Consider the following 27,117-nt stretch of genomic DNA (forward strand, 5'->3'; position numbering starts at 1 on the left):
TTTTCTAAAGATTGTATTTATTTATTCATAAGAGACACAGATAGAGGGAGAATCAGGCTCCATGCAGGGATCCTGATGTGGGACTCGATCCCGGATCTCCAGGATCACACCCTGAGCTGAAGGCTGATGCCCAACCACTGAGCCACCCAAGCATCCCTCCATTCTTAGGTAGTTTTGAGGCTGAAATGCATTGGTGCATGTAAGGCATTAACTGTGCCAAGCCCAGTGGGTGTGCAAGCAGGAGCAGTCCTGGCAAATAAAACAAACCATGGGTAACTCAGGGCCCTTGGTGGGCACAGTAGGAAAACCTGCTGTTGACAGCCTGAAAGAGTGGGGAAGGAACTGGTGTCAGAGCTGCCCAGTCCAGCCCCTCCCTTGCCTTGGGGTGTGGAGCCCTATACCTGTAAGATGACCTACGAAACACAGAAGAGGGTGTGGGCCCCAGGCCACAGATCCTACTACAGTTTCATCCTGCTTGGGCCTCGGAATCCAGACCTTGGGAGGTCAGTGGCTGTAGTCCAGGCCTCCCTGAATCAGAGCATCTGTTTCTTCCCTCCTCTTCTGTTTTCTTCTTTCCTGCTCCTTTTCTTTCTCTCTTTCCATCCCCACCCATGGTTCTTGCCGTCTCCTCCATCTTCCTGAGAAAACTCCTATCAAGCCTGCCCAGGCCTGGCCTCCATGGCAGCTCCTAATGAGAGATGGGCCTGTTCCCCATTGCTCTCCTCGGGCCTCCAGAGCCCCCGCACTTGCTCCTGCAGAGAAGGCGGAGAGCCCAAGGACGAGGAGGGATAGGCAGGAGCTTCCCGCATCCTGCCACCCTGAGGATGGCAGCCTTGAGCACTGTTCCCTGGAGCAGGGTGAGAGGGGTGCCATGCCTTGGCATGTTATTCCACACGTCATTCCCAACCTTGCTTTTTTGGCTCAACATTCAAGATTGATCCAGGTTGGCTACCTGGAGCTCTGATTCATGCATCTTCACAGCTGTGTGATACTCCATTGTGTCAATACATCACATTTGTGATTCTGTTGATGGAGACCTGAGTTGTTCTGTTCTGTCATTATCGCACACAGAAACAATGCCATTGTGTCTCCTGATGTGTGCACGCCAGCATTGACTTGTGAACATCCACAAGTAGAGTTGGCAGGGGATCTAGGTTTCATGACTCTTCATCACCACTAGGTTTGCCAAGTTGTGTTCCGTCTTTGAACACCACAAAGGAAGGTCCCTCCACCTCCATGTCCTCCCAGGACTTCACACAGCTGAAAACCTGTTTTTTATTTTAAAAAAACTTAGATCCTACCTGAACTTAGATCCTACCTCATTTGACATATAGAGTATTTTTTTTTTTGTACGGCTTTAAATATACACCAAATTTCCCAGGAGTGTAACTACTATGTCATCCGAGGAAAGACTGAACTTTGTGTTGTTTGCAACTTTATCAATAAATTTCTTATAATTTTGAAAAATTATGTCACCCACAGCAACACATTTATAATATTTTAATCATGCATAGCACAACCCTGTATGGGGTTGCTTGAGTGGCTCAGATCTTGATCTCAGGGTTTGTGAGTTCAAGTCCCATGTTGGGCTCCATGCTGGGCTTGGAGCCTACTTTAAAAAAAAAAAAAAACAACAACAACAACAAAAACAAAAACGAACAAAAAAGCATCCCTGTACACAGAGGTGAGCCCCTAACTGGCTCATTTTGTCTTGTATTATATTTATCCCTGAGAATTGAAATACAGATCATCTTATTCCTAATTATTTCTTTATTTCTCCAGTTAGGGCATGATGTTGATTTTTTTCAATGTGTGTAGGTCAATTTTATCATCTCTGAATTCCATGTAAGGTAGTAAAGGAGTGATAGAAAATGGTTTTTTATGAAAAAGGGGTTGTGGGTCTGCGAAGGCTGTGAACACTGGACTGGCCCGACTCCCTTCCCACCTTGTTTAATTAAAAGCAGGCCCTCAAGCCCAGAGAGGGTAGAGACCTGCACTTGTCACCCAGCTTGTCTGGGAGAGCCCAGCCCACAACCATGATGGATACTGAGGGCAATGTTTTTGCAGCCACCTCACTTGGGGAAGGAACATTTATGGGTCTGAGGTCTCAGGCCATTTCTCCCCATTATAAAGGCATCTGTTTTATGGAAAAGGAATAGTTCTTTTTCTTGAAATTGGATCATACCCCACAGTCAGCTCAACACTCTCCAGGGGTCCAGGTACCCGCCCTGCATCCTTGTCCTCCTCAGATTCTGACCTTGAACTTCTCATCTGGATGCTCAGATACTCCATTGATTCAGCAAAGGATCAGTAAGTGGCTGTTTAATACCAGTGACTGCAGGTCCCAGGAGGGAAAATGACAGCTAACATTTGTAGAGGGCTTGGCGAGTGTCAGGCATTACCCTGAGCAGTGGATCCTCACACACACACACACACACACACACACACACCCGCCCCCTGCAGTACTGTAAGGAGCTCCGTGTACCCATCAGGACACTGCGGCTTGGAAAGACCATACAAGCAGTACTACCTGGGCTTCAACCCCAGGCTGAGTCCAGAGCGAGTGCTGATAAGCCACGTTGTGGCCCCCGGGGAAGCCTGACACTTCATGTGGCCCCACAGGGCCTGCACAAGGATGCCTGATGGAGCCCAGGGATGTGGAAAGGGCTCCTTGAGGAGGGAATACCTACACTGGGGGGAGGGGGCGTGCCCTTAGAGCAGAAGCCTGAGGAAAGTGGGGGAACACCTCGCCACCAAGGAAAAAGGAGCCTCCCCTGCTGGCAGGGCTCTGACGCGGATGCACGCCTGCAAGACAGCGAGCCTGGAGCTGGAGCAGAGGGATTTCGCGGGGTGCCTAGGACATGAGATGGAGGAGCTGGCAGGTCTCGCACGGGTCCTGCGGACCCTGAGATTCCGTCTGCTGCGCGGTGTGAGAGCGGAGGAAGGCGCGGGGAGGCCCCTGGGAGCAGAGGAGGGAACCTGTCGCTCCAGGCCTGTTTTTTCCCCTAGAATGTGAGCAAGGGCGCAGGAACTTTGCGTTGCTCCTCGCCTGGAAGAGCACCAGGCCCTTTGACCGCCTTCAGTAAATATGTGAACAAGGGCATGAACGAACGAATAAATAAATGAATGAGATGAAGGAATGAGTCCACGCATAACTGCGAATCCGGCTCGCCCCGAGAGCCTCCGTCCCACAGGTGCGGGCAAGCGCCGCCGCGCCCCTCCTCCTCCGCGCGGCTTCCACCGCCGCCCTTGAGCTGCCTGTCCGCGTCGCGGCCGCCAGGGGGCGCGGAGCTGGGGGGGGGGGTGGGGGCGGTTCCGCACGGAGGGCTTTGCGTGAGGCACCGCATGGGGCGGGGCCTGCGGGCTGGCGCCGCTCGGCTGGGCCGGGTCGACCCGCGGGCGGAACGCGGCTGCGGGGCTGAGGCTGTGCGGCGGCGGCCGGAGCGGTTGGGGCGGCGCACAGGGCGAAGATGGCGGCGGAGCGGCAGGACGCGCTGAGGGAGTTCGTGGCGGTGACTGGGGCCGACGAGGACCGGGCCCGCTTCTTCCTGGAGTCGGCCGGCTGGGACCTGCAGGTAGCGGCGCGGGGCCGGCCGCGTCGGGCCGGGGCTGGGGGGCGGGCGTCTGGCGCCTCCAGCCCGCGGCGGCCGAAGCGCACAGTCATCCCGCGGCCGCGGCCCGCCCCAGGCCTCAGGGTCCCGAGGTGGCAGGCCGCGCGTCGCCAGCTCGGCCGGGCGTGGGGAAACGCGGGCCGGCCCCGGCCGGGCCCCGCTCTGCCGAGCGTCGCGCTCCCCTCCGCCCGGCCCGCCCGCGAGGTCGGCGGGGCTCGGGCACCGCGGCGAGCCGCGTGGAGGGGGAGCCTGGGGGCGTGGCGGCCGCGCCGAGGGGCCGGGCGGGCGGGCGGGAGCGACGGCCCGGGTGGCGCCGCGCCGGCCGCGGGGGTCGTCGGTCCCGTCTGCGCCGCTCGGGCCGCAGGGGGAGGCGGGACCCGGCCGGCGAGTCGGCCCACGCCCCCTCCGGCCTGGCTGCCGGGAGCCGCTCCCCCGAGGGCGGGGGCGCGCGTTCGCCTCTCCGAGTTAGGTGCTCCTTGAGGGGAGACGCGTGGGGGTTATGGTCGTCACGTACTAGTTAGTGAGGACGTTGAGGCGACCCCACGAGGGAGGGCGTTTGTCAGGTCTGACTCCCCGCGTGCCTGGCTCAGAGCGGGCGCTCGGTAACTAATCGTAGAAAAAAAGAACTGCGTTAGGGGTCTCGGCCCGCCCTCCGTCCGAGGTAGATGACGGTGGTTAGTATTTCTTGAGCCAGGTGCCCTTCCGACTGCTTTACGTGTCTTTTTTTTTTTTTTTTTAATTGGAGTTCAATTTGCCAACGTTCAGAGTAACACCCAGTGCTCGTCCCGTCAAGGGCCCCCCTCAGTGCCCGTCACCCAGTGCCCCCCATCCCCCGCCCACCTCCCCTTCCACCACCCCATAATGTCCTAAAGCATTTCAGCGACTTCTAGGAAAAAAGCAAAGACGTGTCTTAAACTATTTAATCTTTGCGTTTGGCAGCTGAGGCTTAGGGAGGTTAAGTGATTTGCTCAAGACGTCACTAGTTACACTTTGGAAGCGGAGAAGACAGAACTCAGTTCTGATTCCAGAGCCCAAGCTCTAAACCACCAAGTGCCAGGCACTCTACAGGTGACGATTTATTTAATCCCAGCAACGCTGAGGTAAAGAGGACTAGGTCCTTCGTATAGGTGAGGAGTTGGAAGCCTAGAGGGCAAGTAGTGTGCCCCCAAGATCCTACAGCCAGTAAGCAGTGAGGTTGAGATTTGCACTGGATCTGCAAACTCCACCATTTAAATTGCTTCCCCGGAGCAAAAGAGTCAGGTGTAGCATCACGCTTTGTACACACGCACAGTGTAAAGCCCCCGTGTGGGGCAGAAATACAAAATACAGCTGCTGCCTGGGAAACCTAGAAGCTCACAATGTTACAGTCACCAGGTCATCAGTCCTAGTCTCCTGACACAACAGGTAGGGCAACTGAGGCCCATACATGTGAAGACTTGCCTGGCAGGGCCAGGAATTGAATGTAGGCCCGCCCTCAATCCCAGTTCAGTGCATGTTCTATGACAGCACGCTGCCTCCAGCCAACTGATTCTATCCCACAGGGGCACACTCCTCATGGGCTGACGACATCCCACAAGGGCTCACTTCGAGCCTGTAAGGCTGCTGATCTTGAGACCAGGATCCATATCTTTCTCATTTCCGTAGACCTCAGTGCTCTTTGTTTCTCTGTTTAAAGTAAGGGATTAGGAAATACCTAACCATTGAGTCTGAAAGAAACGATCAAACACAAAGGGTCAAAAGAATCCCATATACCTTGTGTGCGTAGAGAGCTAAGGCATGACTGTGCAGGAATATTAATACGTCCTCTTGTGCATCGTGCAGGGTTGGTGGGACAGGTGTCTCCATTGCATAGATGAGGAAACTGGGCCTCAGTGAGAAAGTAAAAATAGCAACCTAGACCAGTCTCCCTGTTCCTGGCTCCTGTCTATCCCATAAAAGCTGAGTAAGGGCCTGAGCAGACTGCCTGGGATGGAACCTGGCTCTACTCCTTATCAGCTGCTTAACTTTGGGCAATTTTCTTAACTTCTCAGTGTTTCTGTGTCACTTATAAAATGAGACAATAATAACACTAATCACATAGGGTTCTTTGAGGATTAAATGAGTTAACATATGTAGAGTTATCCTCAAAACAACATGGCACATAAATAAATGCTCAATAAATGTACACTGCTTTTCCTGGATCACATTTCCTGATAAAATGAGAGTGAGGAGTGTCTCTATCCCAGCCTTCCTTTTTGCCTTCTATTCCCCTTAGTAGGTGAAATTTGTTTCAGATGATTATGAAGTGAAATAGTTGGGCTGCTATCTTTTGATCTTACTTTCTCTGGTCCCCAGATACAGGCCACATTGTAAAACATGGGCCATATCTTGGTGACTTTGCTTTTTTTTTTTGCACTCAAAGGGATCATGTGTTAGATGAAGGCTTAAGAATCCCAAGTTACTACCTCTCTGTTTCAGATCGCCCTAGCGAGCTTTTATGAGGATGGAGGGGATGAAGACATTGTGACCATTTCGCAGGCAACCCCCAGTTCAGTGTCCAGAGGCACAGCCCCCAGGTAAGGGCCAACTTCTATTATTGCTACATGGGTGTGCTTCCAACAGTGATGAGGAGCAATTTCCTGACTTGAAGGAGGGTTCAGGCCTGGGGATACGGACCAGTGGGTTGGACTGAGAAAGTTAGATTAACTGATGGATACTAGTTCCTTACATGCCTTGCTCCTTTCCTGTAGAGGAGATGCACGACACCCTCAGGTGGAGACTTTTACCTGAGTGTGGTTTATGGTCCAGTCCTGGGGAGAAAGAACCACAGAACCTACTTTTAAGATATTTGGGAGTCTTTTATTTATGAATGTGAGGAGTATTCTCCCTATCTCTGGAAGTTTTTAAGTAGAAACCAAAGAACTTCCTTTCTGGGATGCTGTAGATGTAAAAGATTAGACTATATGACTTTAGAAAGGCTCTTTTGATATTTTAGGATGCCCATTACCCTATCAAGTCTTAGAGAAAAATAAACCTGTGTAACCCACTCTTTCCCAGGTTGATTAAGTGAAAAAGAGTTACCCTTTATAATCCCATTTCTATTGCCTGTCCCAGCCTCTAACTCCTAGGTTCCCATGATGGATCAGTGCTAGGATCTGCTGAGTGAGACAGTTCTGGTCTTTTAGGAGACAGGCAGGGCGTCTTCCTACAAAGGTATCTGAACCACAACTCTCCTCTCTGCTCTAGCCTGATTTGTTTCTACTCTGTGGTATATGTTTTTGCCATAAAAATTTGTTTGGTTTTTAAATCAACCCCAAAATACAGATAGAGTGTTTCTTTGCCAGTGGGGTGGTAAATTGTGTTTTTCTCTAAGGGCATCCAAGCTTTAAATTACATTTCCTCCCTCTAAAAACAAGGAACTCTAACCCCAGATTTTGTTCCTCCTTAGCTTCTTTCCCTATCTACCATGTCCAGAAAAAAAGTAGTAGGCAGATGATCTTTTAATTATTCACAGGGACTGACCTACGAGGTGTGGGTGATGGCTCACCTGGATGTTACTACCTGGAACATAGCCACTAAAGAGATGGCTGATTTCCTGGGTGCCTCTCTCCTCTGTAGCTTCAAAGTCTTATCAAGGCAATGATTTATTGGAGCATAGGCCTATCGACCAGACTGCTTGCATTCAAATCCCAGATCTGCTACTTGGGAGCTTTGTGACCTTGGACGTTTTACTGAATGTCTCAGTCCCTTGGTTTTCCTCGCTTCTCACATGGGCATGATAGCAGTGCCTACTGTATGGGAGATTAAATGAGTTTGTAATTTACAAAGCACGTTGAACATAGCACATGTTAGCCATTGTCCTTTTATTATTATTATTGTCAGTATCAGGTTTCATGATCTCTATTCTTTTCCTGTGTGTCCCCTGTCTCTTTCCACAACAAATACATAAACTAAAAAGTAGACCTACAAGTAAAAGAATCAAGGAAATAGAGTTTAATATTAAGACCAAGGAGAGAGAAAGACTGAACACATGTGCAGGCTAAAGGCCTTGCTTTGTTGCTTTGGTTAGGCCTCAGACATAGTACTCAGCTTGGGTGAAGCCAAAAAAAGGAGCGAGGGAATACACAGTCTGTAACGTCATTGTCCTTGTCCGGAAGGGAAGACACAGTCTGTAACATCGTTGTCCTGGTCCAGAAGGAAAACCCAGAGTGCCTTCTCAGGACAAGCCACATTTGTACCAGCACCTCAGAAGAGTTGTGTGTGTGTGACCTGCCTCTGCCCTCACCCTGAGGGACCTGAGTGTTGTAGGACACTTAGCCTGCTTCCAGCTCACCCTGTCTTGCTGCTCTCGACTGTTGCTCTGGAGCAGAACTCCATTAGTGAGGTCGTCTCTTGATTCTAGAATGGCAGTTCTTAATGTGGAGGCCCTGAACCCCCAGGAGGAATCTGGAATGGATGTGAGAAGGCTTATAAATGCCCTGAAATTGCAGGCAGAATTTTGTATGTGTGTTGTATCTTTTCTGGTGAGAAAATCCATAGCTTTTATCAGATCTTCTAAGGTCTGTGAGACATAAAAAGGTTAACTATTTGCTATAAGATAGTCTAAACTCCTCAGTAATAATAGTTGTCATTTATTGAGCACTTGCCAGGTGCCAGGCCCTGGTTAAGCCTTGACATGTATATCTCTTTAGTCCTCACTACAACCCTATGTATGTGTATAGTACCCATTTTACAGATGAAGATACTGAAGCTGGGCATCTTCACAAGATGCATAGCTAATAAAACAGGGATTTAAAATGCAGATTTGTTTCTGCTTCTATCGTTCAGCTCTCAGCCATAATGATGTACTGCTCCCTTTGTGGACATTCAGGGTCCTCCAGAGCTGGCCCTGAACCAGCCCATCCTAATCTTACCCCTTCTTCCTTGTTTCTTGAATCTTTATTCCAACCAAACTGATTTCATTGGTATCTCAGTTTTGCCTCATATTTGGTTCTCCTGCTTTTGTTTGAGCCTCTCACCTAACTGGACACGCTTGCACTCTTGCCTGTCTACATCCCACGTGTCCTTCCAGGTTTAGCTACTCCCTACCTTCTCTGTTGAGTGCATCATCCCCAACCCATAGGCAGCATGCATTGGTATTGTTACTCAGAAATCTAGTCATCTGTAGTTCATTCATTCACTGCTTGACCCATATCCACGTACTGCTTGGTGACCTCTCCTGGGTTGTCTTGAACTCTTCTGATATTTAACTTCATTTTTTCTCCCTCAGTAGATTGTAAGTTCCTGGAAGTTGGAGGGCTGGGATTTCAGGAGCACCCACCATCTGTCTCTTCTTACCTATGTTGTTATGCCTCAGCAACTTTGGAAGTCGGTAGGGTGCTGGGTGTTAGATTGAGTAACTGATAGCTGCTTTTAGGGCAGATTCAAGCCCAAGTCTGTGTATATTCAGAGCTGCTTCTGCCACATATGGCCTCCCTGTCCAGCACCTCTGACCCCTCTACCTAGCACAGGGCAGAGCAAGAGGTAGTGGTGAATGTCTTCCTGTTTTTGTTTCTTCATCCAGCTAAACTCTTCTTTCCTAAGAGTGTCAGGGACTGCCATTTTCTGATTCTCTAAAACTGTACTATCCAGTGTAGGAGCCAATAGTTTAATATGGGTGTTTAGTTGAAATTAAAACAAACATTCAGTTATTTATACAAAACACATTTCAAATGCTCAGTAGTCACATGTGACTATGACTTCCATACCGGACAGCACAGGTATAATGTTTCTATCACTTATGAAACATGAATCTGACAAAGTACCTTATTGCACTTCAGGATGCCAGGGTACCTGGGAGATAGAGTTTTTGATGCTGAAAAATGGAATTTCTGAGACATTTTACCACTTTGTGGAGGACAGAGTGTTCTAAAATCAGTGGTATCCCCTGGACATCCATGCCATAAGGTAACTCTGAGTGCTACTCTAGTGCAGCTCTAAGCATACATCAGAATTACTTAGCTCCTCAAATGCAGGGTGCTGGGCACTCCTCTCAGAGTTTCTGACCCAGGAGCTCTAAGGCAGGCCTGGGGACTGGCATTTCTCACAGTCTCACAGATAGTGCTGATGTTTTCAGTCTAAGGACCAGCATTTTGAGAACCACTTCTTGAGACTAGCACTTGAAACGTGCTGGCACCATGCATCAGTGCCCTGACAGCTCACAGAAAGCCTGGGAGTTTGGTGCTGTGATTGACCCCATTGGCACACGAGAATATGCAGACTCTGAGAACTTTATTAACATGCCCTAGATCCCTGTGTGGCTCATTTGGGATTAGAACCAGGTATATGGACGTCAGAGTCCAGAGTCTGGATGTGAGAACTTTTGGAGAAAGAATTAAACCTGTAGCCAGAGCAAGTAGTATGCTCCAGCACGTGTACACATGGTATTTGAAGGTATTTAACAACAGAGAGAGGGTTTTTTTCCCCCATGGATGCTAGGCTGGAGTATCTGTAGAAAACTCCTTTTGGGAAGATTAATGAGTGGAATTAGCCTTTCAGGGCAGTAGTGCACATCTATCACTTGGATCCTTTTGAACCATGTCATATAGAGCATCCAGGAATGCCCAGGAGGTTGCTATCAGCTAACTCAAGCAAAGAATGCATTTGCTACATTAATTGGTCTTTGTTCTCTCTTTTCTAGTCTGTGGCACTTCAAAGCTTGTTCTGTCCTGTGATTGTCTCCTTGATACAGATCTTCAGCATTGAACTGAGGTCTCTCTCCCTAGAAAATAGTTCCTTGAAGTTTCTTGGTCTATCCTCACCAAACTTGTATTGCACATATTATAGACAACCTACTTTTTTCCCCCTAAGAAATACAGAAAATGTTTTTATATAATGTGTCCCATGATTCCTATGTTCCTTGAGGACAGTCTAAACAAAAAAAATGACAGTGTAAAAGTGTCAGAGGAAGAAGGTGACCCTTCTCACACATTTTTAGTGTGCTCTGTCCGGCCCCCCCACACAGTTCTGCTTTTTTCCTGAACATCAATAAAAACTTTCTCTTGACTAGCCTGCAGCAGAAACAGAGGTGTACTAGTCATGTGTTCATTTCCTTTTTACTTCTGGATAACTTGTCCTTCCTGGAATGTGTTACTCTGTATGTATGTATAGCACTTTCTGCAGTGCCCTGTGCTCCCTTACCCCCCTCCCACCTTTTATCCACCTGACTGATGGTCCACTTGTTCTTTGGCACACAGTCCAATGTTGCATTTTCCTGGAAAACCTTTCTTGATGTTCCCCCATCCCCACCCCATGAGGGAAAGACATTCTGTACCCACACGTCCCATGTACTTTCCTCTGCCACAGCCCCTACCAATAGTATTTAACAGATGATTTCCTGGCCCAGGGGTCACAAGCCTATAAGCAACTGAAGAATAAGAACTGGGGGTGCCTGGGTGGCTCAGTCGGTTAAGCATCTGCCTTTGGCTCAGGTCTTTTTTTTTTTTTTTTTTTTAATCTTTAGTTCATTTAGTATACTTTTTATGATAGGAAATTAGGATTTCATTTTTTTTTTTTAAGACTATTTATTTATTCATGAGAGACACACAGAGAGAGAGGCAGATACAGGCAGAGGGAGAAGCAGGCTCCATGCAGGGAGCCCGATGTGGGACTCAATCCCAGGTCTCCAGGATCACACCCCAGGCTGCAGGCAGCACTAAACCACTGCCCACCAGGACTGCCCTGGCTCAGGTCTTGATCCTAGAGTCCTGGGATCGAGCCCACATCAGGATCCCTGCTCAGTAGGGAGTCTGCTTCTCCTCTGCCCTTCACCGTGCTCATGGCTTGCTCATTTGCTCACTCTCTCTCAAATAAATAAGTAAACTCTTAAAAAAAAAAAAAAAAGAAGAACAATGTTTGATTATAGACCTAGTATCCAGTTCAGTGCCTAACACACAAGCGTCCCTTGGTATTTAAAAATTAAATGATGAAGGTTGCCTGGCTGGCTCAGTGGGTGGAGCCTGGGACTCTTGATCTCAGGGTTGTGGGTTTGAGCCCCACGTTGGATGTGAAGATTGTTTAAAAATAATAAAAATCTGTTAAAAATTAATAAAAATTAAATGGAAAGAGCTATCCAGTTTTAAGTTTTTAAAGTAGTACGTACCCCATACCATTCCCCTTTCCTCCCTCTAAAGGAGCTTAAATTGGACTCCATCTTATTTCACGGTAGCCCTTTCTAATTTACTTGCAGTCCTGAGTGACCTCAAAGAAAAATGCCACATTATTTTGATAAATTTTAAAAAAGGCTAGCTTTCTTTCACATAGTTGCTCTTCTACTCCACCAAAAAAATCTAACCCCTGCGTCCTCAACTCCTTAGCAACTGTTAATGGGGATTAATTTTGTTTAACTCTCCCTGAGATCATTTTGCTCCTTTCTGTGTCTCCAGTGATAATAGGGTGACATCCTTCAGAGACCTCATTCATGACCAAGACGAAGAGGAGGAGGAGGAAGAGGGCCAGAGGTGAGTCTTTGTTGAGGAGTGCACAATCCACAGGAAAGTTCATGATAATGTATATAAATCATCTAGAAAAATAATTTGCCAGTTATCATTTGCCATTACTACCATGGGCTAGTCTGGGTGGTTTATATCCTAGAAACAGTCTTCTATTCCCTGTAGCTTAGAGGGAACGGAGAACTGAGAGCAACTGAAGAATAAGAACTGGGGGTGCCTGGGTGGCTTCCTTTCCCCTATTACTTTTTTTTTTCTTTTGTGGTATTCTGGGTTTTTCTTTTTTTAATTAATAAAATAATACGTATTTGTTGAGGAGTATTAGGGGAAGGGAAACAAATTGAAAAGAAGGAGAAAACGTTATTCATAATACCGCAACCCAGTGGTCACCAGGTGTCAGTATTTTGGGTGTATATCTTTCCAGTTTTTCTTTTTAATTAAAAAAGCAGTGTATCACATAATAAGCAGAGTAAAAGGGATATCAGTGTGTATTCCCCCACATACGTACGTGCATACATACATACATGTACTGTTTGTTTTTAACTGTTAGAGAATGCTGTAATAAAAATAGTGTCCATTGTGGAAAATACAGAATATGTACTGAAAAAATACAACACTCCTGAACCTTTTGGTAACTAGAGTTAAAGTTTTGGCGTATTTCTATTCAGTCTTTGCTCTGTATAAAAATGTACTTTGGTATTATATTTTACATGGTGATGGTCAGATCATTTTGTTTTTTGTTTTTCTTGGAGTAATGTTATTTTTTCAGTACTTCTCTATGCCATTAAGATTCTTCATTAGTGTTTTCAGTAATTATAATAATAATTTATCATGTGGGTTGTCCAACACTTAGGTTTTTGATGGTTTTTTACACTGTAAATATCAGTGCTATGAACATCTCTGTATATTAATCTTTGGCTACATTTCAGATTATTTTCCTAGGGAAGTTTCTAGAAATCAAAGTGTGGGTTAGGGGAATGAACATTTTTAAGCACTTAATCATAGGCAAGGCTTTGAGATTCCATAATAAAGACCTTTCAGTCCACTGAACAGAACCTCATCTGCAGCCTCATTTCACAGGTTTTAGTTCCTCATGGGCCCTGCCTGGGTCGGTCAGATGTTCCTGAGGATCATCATAGTAGGCCTTATGGAAATATACTTATCTCATGGTCACTCTTTGGGAAGCGGGCTGAGAAATTACATGTGTTCTATTCTCTGTTTTCATCCATATAGTGACCTTTACACTGCCTCACAGCCTTCTTTTTAGATACATTCAAGGTTCAGAGTTTTACACTCCTTGAGTGAAAGGCAATGCCATCAAGTATGTGAATGCCCAACTCCTAAATGGCCGCTGCCTCCTTTTCCTGTCCTGTCACATACTCCAGGTGATGACCTTCCTTTATTTCACATCCTGATTACATCCTTGCCCCCTCAGCATTTCAGACGTGATGACATTGGTGCTGTCGTCCTTGTCAAGGCCTGTGGCTTGCCTTGCAGTCAGTGGGAAATGTCAGGAAGTAGAAGGCTGAGACTAATTTTATAGGTTCTCAACTCTTCTCCACTCGGAGACATGTTGTTGACCTGGCAGTGAATAGGAGTGACAAACAAGTGGCTAGCCAGGCTACACACGTACTGGTTTTCAGAACCAAATTAAAAACTGCTAACTTAATCTCAAGCCACGGTTGGTCCATTGCAGAGCCTCGTGTAGGTATCTTGGGGCTTGGATTTGTCTTTCCCAACCTCCTTCAGTACCTTCTTTTCATTGCCCCCAGTGGATACCACAAGAATAGCAAGGTGAGGTGAAGCTTGGGTGAACTCTCGGTGCTGTTATCACACCACGTTACATGTGTGCATTACTCTGTGCTTGTTCTTTTGCATACATCCGCTGATTTGAACCTCATGGCCCTGACTTAAGGAGCAGGTAGGTAGGGCATGTGGTCCTTCCTTCCCATTTCACAGATAAGGAAAATGAGATTCAGGGCAATGTACTGGTTTTTCCAGGGTCACTCAGTGTCAGAGCCAGCACCAGAGCCTAGCTGCTTGTACTAACCATACCACTGCCGTTGTTAACCCAGAGCTGCTAGTGATAGCTGCTTCTGACTGTGACCATAGTTGCTATCTCCTAGAAAGGTGCTGGCCACCAGATGGTTAATTCCCAGTTGGGACTCTTTCTGGAGCTGGCATGTTGTCATGCATGCCTGGAATGCCCTTCCCTGGTTTCTTCACCTGATAAACATATCCTCATCCTCAAGACTCAACCCAGAAGATATTCTAGGAAGCCTTGATTATCTTCCCACAGCCCAATGCTCCAGAGCACCCCTTACCTCCATTGCTGTTCATACTGCATTATGCCTGCCTGCCTACTTACTATTTCCCCAGCTAGACAATAAATTCCTTACAGATGGGCATTGCACCCTTTATCTCTGTGTGCCTAGCCCTAGCCCAGAGCCTGGCACATGTTCTATTCATGTTTTCCAAGTGCGTTTAGTGGTAGACATGTATTTTCTGCACAGGTTTTATGCCGGGGGCTCAGAGAGAAGTGGACAGCAGATTGTTGGCCCTCCCAGGAAGAAAAGTCCCAACGAGCTGGTGGATGATCTCTTTAAAGGTGCCAAGGAACATGGAGCTGTAGCTGTGGAGCGAGTGACCAAGAGCCCTGGAGAAACCAGTAAACCCAGAGTGAGCATGGGCAGTTATTGTCTATGCCCACAGGACTCTGGTTCTGAGGGCAAGTGGGAGCCCTTTCTCACCCCAGTACTGACAGAGTTTGTTTCGTTTTGTCTTTTATTGCTTAGTTACTCTTACCTACGGCAGAATAATGTAGATTCTCTCACTTTTTAGCATGAAATAAAGATTTGAGGCAATTTTCAAACCTGTAGCCTGTGGGCTGGAACAGATCCTATACACACGTTTTTATTTGGCCTAAACCAACTTGATTTACTCAGTATTTTGTTTTAATTAGTAGCCACCTGTGTTACAGAAATTCTAGATTTCTGTTGTCTTTGGGAAAGTCAGAAAGTCTGTGTCTTGCACCCAGATTTCTGCATGACCATTATTAGCTAGAGTTTAGTAGCAGCTTTTCCCTTTAGCCAAGCAGCACCTCCTCCCTCATTCCACTTTTCACCAATCCTGGCCACTTAATTCATCTGCCATACTACCTGGCCCAATGGCTTGGAGTTCAGTACCAGAGAAAGTGCACCTAGTAGGTAACAAGCTTGAGGTATGTTACTGTATCTGAGTAACTCACCACCATTGACCGTCTCAAGTGTTTTATGACCTTGTGTTTTATAGCCATTTGCAGGGGGTGGCTATCGCCTTGGGGCAGCACCAGAGGAAGAGTCTGCCTATGTGGCAGGAGAAAGGAGGCGGCATTCCGGCCAAGATGTGAGTGTGCATCTACGTTCCTTGGGAAATAGACTGTTCTGCCATTTTTCAGAAGAGATTGGTCACATGTTAGTGTGCACCAGCAGATCCTCAAAGGGAAGAGGCAGTGCCCTTACTGTGGTCTGGGAGTGGAGAGGATTACATGACTGGGCAGGGGCACTTGTGAGAAGGGGTGAGCAGAAGGGATGGACAAATGAAGGAGTTTTCTGAGCATTCCACAAATTTTGGGCAGAGGGATCATGATTCTGGGGTTTTCTGGCAGTGTGGACATGGCTAAAGAACTTGGCCTTCAGTCTACCCAAGAGGCCTAAAACACAACTTTGAAAAAATTTTCCTTACTACTACTGCCCACTCCTTTTTTTTCTGTGCATAGGGTCCTCTACCCTAAGTGTCTCAGACTATATCAATAATTGTGAAGTTTGTGAACGTAGTATTATGCCATAAACAAATGTCTTGTCTTGTGACCATTAGTTTCTATGTGTTTATTTTTAATCATTTGAGGTTTTATTCCAAAATATAGTCGACCAAGAAGAAAATAAAAACTGTACCCATCTGAGGCAGTAGCTACTAATATGTTGGTTTGTAGCCTAGACCCTTTTCTGTGAATATGTATGGAGAGTTAACAGGGATTGTAGATAGCATTTGTAATGACTGCAAAATAGTCCCATGAGTAATTTTGCCATGGCCGTTTAGTTGAGCATAAGCTACATGCCAAGCACACTGGAAACCCTTCAGATAAGCCACAGCTTTGACTTAGTCACTTGCTCAGAGCCACTTAGCTAGTGAGTGCAAAATCAAAATGTAGACCCAGGTCGGCTTAAATCAAAAGTCCATGCTCTTAATCTGTTGCCATATCACCTTATTTTAGGTTAATATTTGGTGATTGATTTCTTTGTGCATGCGTGTGTGTGGTGTGTATCATTTTGATAATGATACAGTAAAATAGTAAGAACTTGCTAATTTGCAGGTTCGCGTTGGAGTGCTTGCCAGTTTCCTGACAATGTATGGACTGCTTACCTCCTATTGTCACAGGTTCATGTAGTGTTAAAGCTCTGGAAGAGTGGGTTCAGCCTGGACAATGGTGAACTCAGAAGCTACCAAGACCCATCCAATGCCCAGTTTCTGGAGTCTATCCGCAGAGGGTGAGCAGAGAAGCCCTCCTCTGGGTTCCATGTCCGTGAGTGGAATGGCAGATGGAAAAGAAGCTGATCAGATTTTTATTATTTAAGAAGTGAAAAAAAAAAAAAAGATTATTTTAGAGCAGGAGAGTGCGGGGTGGGGGGGCAGAAGGACTCTCAAGCAGATTCTACACTGAGTGTGGAGCCTAATGTGGGGCTCGAGCCTATGGCTCTTAGATCATAGCCCAAACCAAAACCAAGATGCTTAACTGACTATGCCACCCAGGTGCCCCCCCTTCCCATTTTTAAATTTTTTTTTAACTTTTTTTGAGAGAGTATGCACGAGTGTGTACATGTGAACATGGGAAGGGGGTGGGGGGAGAAAGAATCTCAAGCAATTTCCATGCTCCGCACAGATCCCGACCTGGGGCTCAGTCTCAGGACCCTAAGATCGTGACCTGAGTCGAAACTAAGAATTAGACACTTAACTGACAGACACCCAGGCAGGCAAAGAAGTAAAAAGTTTTAAGCAGTTTTAACACAATTGGAATACAGATTCACAGATCTAAAACCGTGTGTGTCTGTTTTTCCCTTCTGGGCCTGGGACAGAACCAAGTTACCAAATAAGATAGAGGTCTCAACTGGGACTTTGAGCAAGTGAGAAACAAGTGGGAGGCAGACAGTAGCCACTAAAGTAGCTGCTCCCTGTGGAGGCCCAGCTATTTTCACATTTGGAACTGAGATATTTCTCCTCCCTTTACACCCTTTGTTGCCGGTTCCTGTGCTGCTCGTGTGGACCCCAGTATTGCCTTTTCTCCTGCAGGGAGGTGCCAGCGGAGCTGCGGAGGTTAGCTCACGGCGGGCAGGTGAATTTGGACATGGAAGACCATCGGGATGAGGATTTTGTGAAGCCCAAGGGAGCCTTCAAAGCCTTCACTGGCGAGGGTCAGAAATTGGGCAGGTAAGAATAGCACAGGCGGAAGCGGAACATGCTGGTTACTCTACCACACCCTGCAGACCCTATAACTCACTCACTTTACATCCAGCTCTTCACCATTACAGGGTACTGCATGGTTCATTTTTATGGGAGGAAGAGAGTGGAGAATGTAGACCTTGGTGTTAAAAGAACTGAGCTTGAAATCTCTTCTTCACATTCTAGCTGTATGACCTCAGACTTTATAGCCTCAGTTTGCTCAAATACAAAATAGGACTAATGAGAGTCCTTACCTCCCCAGTTATTGTGAGGAGCACAGAGCACTGCCCCACAGTGAGCAGTCAGTGTAAGCAGTAAGGGTAATATGTTGTTGCTTTGATTCAGTAATACAGCATGTTCATGGCATGCTAGTAACCTCCTTCATGGCTTATGGCTGAAATAGACATGCGTTTTCTCAGGTCACCTGGAATGAGGTTTTGCAGGGATGAATAATTCTAGACTGGCCCACCCAGCCAGCCTTAGAGCAGCATTGTTCAGGATCCAAGGAAGGTTAGGAACATTGTTGCCATGTGCAGGCTGCTGCTCCACCATCATAAAGGCTCTTATCTCTCCTTTGACCCTGCCTGACACTGTCACTTTCTGTGACTTTTTCTGCCTATGTCCTTTGCCACTGCCTCCATCTTGCATTCAAACCCCTGATAGGATCTGATTGGTAAAGTCACTGTTGCCTTTGATAGGCAGAGTTCTCCCACCAGAGAACCCATACATACACAGGCTGCCTTCTCTCAGAGCTCTGTCAGTGGGTCACTTGGTCAGTATTCTTCAGAGAGAACTGTGCTTAAAAGAGGCATTCAGGAAATAATGACCCTCCCTGCTAGTACAATCATTATTTTACTGAAGGAAAGCTGAGATTCTTGGGTTCTAAGAGTTACCCTTGGGTGCATGACTGGTATGTGGTGAAACCAAGATTGGAACCCAGGCCTTCTAACTGGCATTGCTTCCCACACCTGCCCAGCAAGCATCCTCTCTGACCTATTTCTGGCAGTTTTTGAGCTTTGAGCGGGCCTTCTCCTAGAATCCCCTACCTCCCTATTGGCCATTCATGCTTTATTAGAAGCAAAGGTAATAACTCAGAACATTAGATACCAATAGATGATTTCCCAGGACTGAAATATTAAGTCTACCATGCTTTCACTTTGTCCACCCTGTTGGGCCTATGGGATAGTCCAAGACAGACAGTTGTCCTCAGAGTGGTCCTGTCTGTGGCTTCCCTGCCAGCTATGGTAAACTTGTAGAGCACTAGGTAATTTTTTTAATTATTAAAATAACACATATTATCTTTTAGAAAATACAGATCAAGAATAAAAACTAAACCTAACACCCAGATATATCCAGTTAGTATTTTTCTAGTCCTATACGTTTGTGTAAACAATGTTGTTTTATTACTTGCTATTTTGCCTAATGAAAGATACTGGTATGGCTGTCATTCAATACCAATAAAATGCATTTCTACTATTTTAGTTCTAATACATAACTTTTGATCTTGTGTACGTGCTATAGTTTAACCAGTCCATGCTGTGAACCATTTAGGCAGTTGCCAGTATTAAGAACAACACTGCAATGAATATCTCTAATTAAATTCTTATATACCCACTATTCTTGGGCCAAAAGTAAAATTGCTGGCTCAAAAGGGCTTTCATTTTTTTAAGATGATGTCATATTGTCCTCCAAAAAGGATGTATCTATTTTTACCTACCAGCAATTATAAGGAAGGGCTCAGAACTCAAAACACTGTACAGTTGGGCTTGTTTGGTTTCAAGATACTTAATGGAAAGTCTCTGTTATTTATTTGTGCAAGACTCCACATCTCAAAAAATTAAAATGTTTTTAAGGAAGTCTGTTTTAACAAAATGGGAATAAATAATTTATTATGTGGAGGATGAATCCAACAAGTTGAGACAGATCTTTATAATCAGGTGTTTGGCAGACCTTGATGTTGTCAGGTAAATAAATATTCTTTGCCAGTGCCACTTTCATTTTATTTCAGTTTGGCTTTCTAAGTGAGGTTTTAGCTTTTCAGTCTTAAACAGATGGACAACTTTTTTAGTTTTTCCATAAATTTTGCAACATTTTCCATTGTCTTGTCAATTAAAATGATCAAGAGCCAAAGGTTTAAGAAAATGTTCTCAAGTTTGCCTCAAAAATCAGTCAGCTCTGGGTTTTTTCTCTAATGATCTGAATGAATAAATGGTTCTCAGTTCAAAAATTTGAGAAGATTCTTAAACTTGTTTTAGGTTTTACATTTGTTTGGACAGGAACTACTCTGAAGGTCCAGGAAAGACTGCATTTATTTAATTATGAGTAACAAATGCCAAGAGTGCTCTGAGGAAGGTATAGGGTTGCTGCTACCCAGATTGAATTTCAGCTGCTCACCATGCTTTCTGCAGTGGTCATATTTGTAAAGAGATGGCAAAGTGTCAGCACTTATAATTGTGACAACAAAGCACCTCAGTGCCCATTAATTCCTGACTACAAAGGAAATGAACAATTGAGTAATTCAGGCTCTCGGTCTGGGTGAGGCTCTATTGCTCTGTGAGTCGTATGGTATTTACAGGGAGATAGTAAAGAAACTTCTGGATGTCTGATCTGACCGTTCCCATCCCTAAATGAAGTGCCTTCACTGCCTCAGGTGCCCAGCCGCTGAGAGGAATGGCACAAGTGTTAGGAGTTCTTAGGAAACACCAAACCCAAAGCTGAGTTCTATTACAAATGCATGTGGTTCTCATACACAATTAGAGCAATTTGGACCTAATACACTTTGAGTGTTCTGCTACAAATAAGAACCATAAGATCTGGTATAGAGTTTCCTCCTCCTTAATCCTCACCCTCCTTGAGGGCAATGTAGGTTGGGCGTGCCCCTTAGGTGACCTTCCAGTTATAGCCCATGGCTAGGCAGTAGCATCTCCAGCTGATTTGGGTCCAAAATACAGACAAATATAAGTGGGACAGGACCTTAAGAAATGATAGAATCAGCTTTTAGAGTGTTTTTCTGTTATTAGCTAAGCAGTGTAGTAAGCATTTCATATGTGTTACTATCTTTAATCCTGTTTCAGTCTCCAGTCCACAAATAAAGACTTTGAGCCTTGAAGAGGTCAGATCACACCCAGGGTCACACGCCTGGTCAGTTCAGAGATGGGTTCCTTCCAGTCTCTGTTCTTACCTGTCATGCTGCATTGCATCTGGGATTGTTATTACATAGCCACATAAGCATTTGTTTGTGTTTCTAGTATATGCTGGATGTGGTGGATTATTTTTAACTATTATCTCAACCAGAAATTTCATTTAATTCCCATTTAATTATCAGTGAGCAAACTGTGTGTTGGAACAGTGTTCTGTAAGTCCAGGTCTAGGTCTGCTTGATCCCAAGGCCTGGCAGGAAAGTGTGGCAGATGTTAAGAGCACAGGACAAGAGCCAGGCAGCTTGGATTGTGTACTGGTTTCACATCAAACCAACACTGGGATCTTCAGTATGTTACCTAATGCCATTGTGCCTGTTTCCTCATCTATACATTAGAAATAATGAATCTCTACCTCACACGCCATTGAGGATTAAATGAACTACTTTGTGTGAAATACTCAGCCGAAGGCCCAGCTGGGTGATTAGTGTATCGTAGACATATAGTGTTGTCTGTCCTGCCTCCCTAACTCACCTTAATCGTGGGATGTGCAAGAGAAACAGAAGCAACACAGCCAAGTCTGTGCATCAGGCTTTCCCGGTCTTCATATGATGAGCACCAACTCCATGCAAGAAGTTGTGCTGGGAAGAAGGCCAAAAAAATCAGTTGCCTCCGTATATGGAGGACTTCTTAATTGTCTGGTTTATGTCAGGCCTTCTGCACACGTTATCTCAGCTAATCCTCATGGCAGAACAGTTCCTTGTTACCCATGCAGATACTGGAGCCCAGCAGGTTGAGTAACTTGCACAAGGCCACATCTCTTGTATAATTCCATAGTAGAACTGAGATTGGGTGGCTGGTCCTCTGCTGTTTTTCCAGCATCACACTTAACTCTGTAATGGCTGCTATGTGTGGACTCCCTGCCCTGAAAGGTATGGTTCTGTGGTTCTTTTTACAGAAAAGGAAATGGAGAAGCCTGGATGTTCACTAACTTGCTGAGGGTCACCCAGCTCATAAGGGAGGGATGTTTCAGATTCTCTGGGAGCAGGGGAGAAGTCTGAGAAAGCATTTTTGCTGTAAAGTAAACCACGGAATGTGAGGCTTGACTGGTAGGAACACAGAACATACAGGGAGAAAGCTTGTTATGTAAGTTTTTAAAAATTGAAAAACTGCTCTACGACATACACTTCTGTTTTCCCATCCATAAAATGGAGAACTGTACCCACAAGGACAGTTGTGGTGAGTCATGAGGCTGAGGCTATCAAAACCCCCAAGACAGTGCATGCACAAACACCCATGTTTATGGGTGTTTCTATTCTGTTTCCCTGCCTCCTCCACCGTTGCCCAAACAGGTACCCTGGGCCCTCTTGAAATAGCTTCTCTCTCATTGTAGGCCTGACTGAAAATGTAAGAGTTCCCTTTCTGGCAGGCAATAGCTTCACTGAGTGCTTCTTTATCCTTGGAAGTGTTATATAAACAGTTGAGGGACAGTCCACCTACAGTCTAATTAGACAGTTGACCTAACACCCATAAAACTACTGAATAAAACAGTTGGTCTTAGGCATTTACAGGTGTAATGTTGAACTTTCCACTGTGAGCATCTCTTGAAGTCTGTGGTGTTGTGATTTCTCTGTGTGCCCTGGCCCGCATTTGAGTCCCATGTGCTGGGAGGCTGATATTATAGAAGCAGTTCCTCTCGTAGCTGGTAACAGTGGCCAGAGTTGTCTCCTGAACTCTACTTGGTGGCTCTCTGAGCCCACGCTCTCACATTCACAGAACAGAATAAGTTCACTGTTCAGTCCTTTGCTAGCTATGTGTTCTGGGGCAGTGTTTGACATGATACAGTATATACAAGTGTCACCTGAAAAAAGGATGTGGTCAAATAAGTTTGCCTTAACTGTACAGTCTCTCAAGACATTTAATATGCAAGTGGCTTCTGGTGCTGCCAGTTTGTTAGGAGACATTTCCACAACTTCCCTGGGTTGTGGGGGGACTAGGGTCCCAGAAACACACTTGGGAAAGCACTTTCTGTTGGATTTGCTATGATTACCATTTTTAGCTTGTAAAGATGGGAGAAGTGTAGGAACTGATAAAATTAGAAGCTTGGGGGAAGCAAGCAAGCTGGCATATCATGGCCTTCTCTCTGCATGGGTCTGGGCTAGGGTATCTGCTAAGAGAAATGTGGAAAGTGAGATGCATGGGTGTTTACAGGAGAGGAACAAAACCTCCCAACAGTTGTCGAGAATTGGGAGGTAGGGTTTTTTTTGGGGGGGGGTTAAGATTTTACTTATTTGAGGGGGAGCATGTACACAGCGGGAGGAAGAACAGCAGACTCCACAATGAACATGGAGCTGGATGTGGGACTCAGTCCCACAACCCTGAGATCGTGACCAGAGCAGAAATCAAGAGTCAGACATTCAACTGACTGAGCCACCCACATGTCCTGAGAATTGATAGTTCTGTGTACATTTTGTATATGTCAGTATCGTATGTAATTCTCCTTTTTCTCCCTCACAAAAACTGAGGAAGGCACATAGCCTTCACCCTTGTTCAAGATCCTCATTACTACCCTTCTTGAAACTAAGTGAGTTGAGTAACTTGCCCTGCACTACAGAGCTAGTGTGTGAATTTAGACCCCAGTCCATCTGATCTAAGATCTGAGCTCTAAACACTGCAACAGACCATGTTCTGCTCATACTATGTAAATATTCCCTGTGGTGCAGGGTACTTGGTTGGCCTGTGGGAAGTCTCTGCCTCCTTCTGATAGTTGACACAGGAGAATAAATGTGCACACTCCTGAGGTTGCACTAGGGAATGCAGGCCTGAAAATTCCATGACAGGGAAGGAGTCTGAACTGGTCCCTGCGTTCCAGCAGCCACCTGCCTGGCTGTGTCAGGCCTCCTCTGCTGCAGAGTTGGACTGCCCTTCTCTGAGGTTAAAACTCATCCTGGTCTGGTCTGGCGGTAGGCTGCCATGCATCCTGCTTTCCTCCCTTTAAGCCTTTGTTGAGGTGAGGACAGCAGGGAAGGGGCTGAGTCACCTGCCCAGATTACTCAGGAGTGAGGAGGCTAGCAGCAGCTCGGGGCCTGAGTACAGTCTGCTGGGCCCCTAGATTCCACAAGGGCAGGGCTTGTCTCTGTCACTCTGTAGCGGCAGCAGCAAGCCTAGTGCCGGGCACAGCCAGGGCTCAGGCTGGCTTCGAGGCGGGATTGCCCTCCTGCAGGGCCTTGTTTCTGTGTGCAGCTTGATATGCTCCTCTCTCCTCAGCACGGCCCCCCAGGTGTTGAATACCAGCTCTCCAGCCCAACAGGCAGAAAACGAAGCCAAAGCCAGCTCTTCTGTCTCAATCGACGAGTCACAGCCCACTACAAACATCCAAATACGGCTTGCCGACGGCGGGAGGCTGGTGCAGAAGTTCAACCACAGCCACAGGTGCCTTGCGCCGTCTGGCCCCACTTATTCTGGGAGGGCCCCCTAAACAGCAGGCACTGTGTGCTGGCCCCAAAGGAGGCAGTGGGAGGGGAAGGTCTACAAGTCTGAAGCCTTTGTTTCTAGTCCCGGCTCTTGCATTAAGCTTGTGGCCAGTGACTGTTCACTTCCCTTCCGTGGGTCTTATTCCTCACATGTAAAATTAGGGGCTTAGAATTATTAGTATCTTTTTTCACCCCCACAATATTTATTTACAGAAAATTTCATGGTAAAGCCCAGGTGTAGAAAAATAAATTCTGAACTACTGTGGTTGATGGAGGGGAGGAGGGGACATAATGCCAACATCCCCTCCAACTGGCTTCCTCTATCCGCCTCCTCCCTTTGCCCCGGGGATCTCTAAAAACCACTGGGCTATGAAAGTGCCTTCTAGATCTGCCCCTTGAGAATTCTAGAATACCTGCTCTACTGTTTCAGATCATCTGGGCTAGATCAAAGCAAACTATGCCAACCTCATTTTAAAGATAGGGAAATTGAGGCACAGAGATTGAAGAGATTAACAGGGGAAGAGTGTTACTTGGTTTTATAGGTATTTGGCAGTGCTTTTTTCTAGAATAACAGTATCTAAATTTCATCAGTCATAGGCCAACTAAACCAGAAGTCCATATGGCACCCAGGGAATGGCTTGACAGTCCTTGAGTGCTGACAGAGTTTGCATGTGGGCTAAACTGAAACGTGTGTGAGTAGGATTACAGGAGAAGGATCGGCAGAGGAGCCTTTAGGACCCCAATGTGGGCAGGAAGCACACGGCATGAGAACTTAGGAGGAGGAAGACAGAACAAGGGGAAGGGGGTGGTGTTAAATTAGGACTTGGGATCACAGTAAGGTAGTAGAGTTGGTGTTTATCCCAAGGAAACAGGGAGCAGCTGTGAAGGTTTTTAGGCAAGGGAGTGACATGATCTGATGTGGTTCCAAATGAGTGTTTTGACTGCCTTGTGGAGAAGGATGCCCGGGGTTGTGGACAGCAAAGAAGGGTCCTGCTCACCCACCTCCCCACTCACCCTCGCTCCACCAGGATCAGCGATATCCGACTCTTCATCGTGGATGCCCGGCCGGCCATGGCTGCTACCAGCTTTGTCCTCATGACTACCTTCCCGAACAAAGAACTGGCTGACGAGAGCCAGACCCTGAAGGAAGCCAACCTGCTCAACGCCGTCATCGTACAGCGGTTAACATAACCGCCCGCCTGGCCGGCAGCCTCATCTCCCTCCTGCGTCTCCCACGGCCAGCTGCCCCGCGGGGACCGCCTCTCCCGCCCCTTCCCGCACACCCAGCAGTCCAGTGCCACGTCTCCTCCGTAGCTCTGGGTTCTTAGATCTCGGTTGGACATTGGTTTTCTCCTTAGTTGCATTTCCTGGGTTTTTGTGACGATCAATGGACTTTAAAGAAAAAAAATAAAAATAACCAAAAAAATTGAAGGAATATCACCAGCATGTTGTACAGAACCTCTCCCACTGAAGGCAGCTTTGATTGCTGGAAGATCACATTAATTTCCAGGGTACGTGGGGAGGAGCCTGCCTTCCATCATCTCTGCTTAGAAATTGCTGTGACACACAGCTCCCATCCACTAGTGTCCACCTGCCATCCCTGAGATGACTAGTAGAGGGTTTCCTGCTTTGTTGGGAAGGGAGTCGGGCACTTGAAGAAAGAGGCTCTGTAGCCACTTGCTCCCACAAGAACAAATCTCTTGCTTAGATAAAACTGGGCAACAGTAGGCATGCCTAAAGTGTGAGGTCAGATCTAGATGCACACGAGCCCTTTAGGTGAAAATAAATACTTCCCTGTGCTCCTTTCACTCAAACCCTGGGAAATTCAAGCTCCCTGGGCCTTGGCCAACTGGGATTCTAACTATGCCACCTGCCCAAGCCCTTTCCTCCCTCATCTGGGCTACTTGCGCCCCGGATCTCAGCTGTTCTGCCCTTGTCTGCCCTTGTCTTACTTACTCTACATGGAGAGATCTATACCTGGGAGATAGGGTGTCTTCTCATTGGGAAGCTGCTCCTGCCAACCCAAATGAGTGCAGAATAAGCATCTTGGCCTGGAAAAACAGAACCAGAATGTCACTGAGCTATCCACTGATGATGCAGGGCAAACCACATGGGAGAGAAGGGATGGGTTCCCGTTTTACCAGCCCCTTCTGTTAGTGTTTGCCAGAGACTCCTGAGTCCATTTTGAAGGTGAGTAGCATCCATGACTCTGTGCAAGTCTTGTTCCCAGTACTCTGCTCTGCTGCCTTCCCACTGGCAGCAACTCAGGTAGTCTTTCCCCCTGAGAAAGAGCTCCCCCCAGAAGTGTACTTCCTGTGTAAGTTCAGCACAGGAGAATTACAGGGGTCTTGGATGAAAGTCTTTCCACTACCCTATCCACTGAGCCCAACACTGAATCACCACTGACTCAGAGTCTCCTGGTTTTGAATCATCATAATATGCCTCACCCCTCTTCTCAGGCACTCCTTGCCACACACTTTCTCTTTCCTGCTTCACCCCTACGGCGAGACAAGAATACTACTTCTACCCAGAGGTAGGGAAGGGCTTGGGGTTTCACCCAGTACCCATCCCGAGTAAGGGATGTGACTTGGTGTTTGTGATCACAAACTGGTGGGGGCCTGCCAGGGGCAGCAGGATCCATGGCATGTCTGGCAGGCAGAGGTGACTGGAAACTAGACATGGGTCTGCAAAAATTTTGTGAATTGTTGTCACCTTGACTATTAAAAACCAGAATGAGGACGACAGAGTTTTGTACTTTCTAATGGATTGTTCTAAAGAAGTGTGATAACAGTAGCTACTACAGTGCAAAATCTAAAGCCCAGGTCACAGCTGGTAAAGTGGCAAGGTGGTGTCGGTCAGCTTCCAAAGCTCGTATTCTTAACTGCCATGCCCTGTATCTGTATATACTCCAGCCCAGACCCCAGCCCCCAGCCTTGTATGCCTACACTCTGCTTAT

The 27,117-nt window shown here is 46.6% G+C and overlaps 1 protein-coding gene across 2 annotated transcripts; it reads left to right on the top strand.

Moving 5' to 3' along the window:
- Positions 1–3,413: 3,413 nt before the first annotated feature.
- Positions 3,414–26,905, top strand: NSFL1C (NSFL1 cofactor). 2 transcript variants are annotated; one of them, XM_025469566.3, is made up of 9 exons: positions 3,414–3,575; positions 6,069–6,166; positions 12,014–12,088; positions 14,590–14,755; positions 15,368–15,460; positions 16,493–16,602; positions 17,402–17,539; positions 23,956–24,120; positions 25,190–26,905. In XM_025469566.3, exons 1-9 carry the CDS (start codon positions 3,471–3,473, stop codon positions 25,350–25,352), a joined length of 1,113 nt encoding a protein of 370 aa, XP_025325351.1. In that variant the 5' UTR covers positions 3,414–3,470; the 3' UTR covers positions 25,353–26,905. The 2 variants fall into 2 exon arrangements, with proteins under 2 accessions (XP_025325351.1, XP_048956547.1); XM_049100590.1 differs by lacking the exon at positions 3,414–3,575 and adding an exon at positions 4,173–4,285.
- Positions 26,906–27,117: the final 212 nt, after the last annotated feature.

Source organism: Canis lupus, chromosome 24, assembly GCF_003254725.2.
Source record: "Canis lupus dingo isolate Sandy chromosome 24, ASM325472v2, whole genome shotgun sequence".
Lineage (NCBI taxonomy): Eukaryota > Metazoa > Chordata > Mammalia > Carnivora > Canidae > Canis > Canis lupus.

Excerpts from the sequence above, each read along its gene's own strand:
- NSFL1C (XM_025469566.3), top strand. The coding sequence starts at position 3,471 with ATGGCGGCGGAGCGGCAGGACGCGCTGAGGGAGTTCGTGGCGGTGACT. Across the intron at positions 15,461-16,492 it reads GGCGGCATTCCGGCCAAGAT|GTTCATGTAGTGTTAAAGCT; the intron begins GTGAGTGTGCAT and ends CTATTGTCACAG. Across the intron at positions 16,603-17,401 it reads CTGGAGTCTATCCGCAGAGG|GGAGGTGCCAGCGGAGCTGC; the intron begins GTGAGCAGAGAA and ends TTTCTCCTGCAG.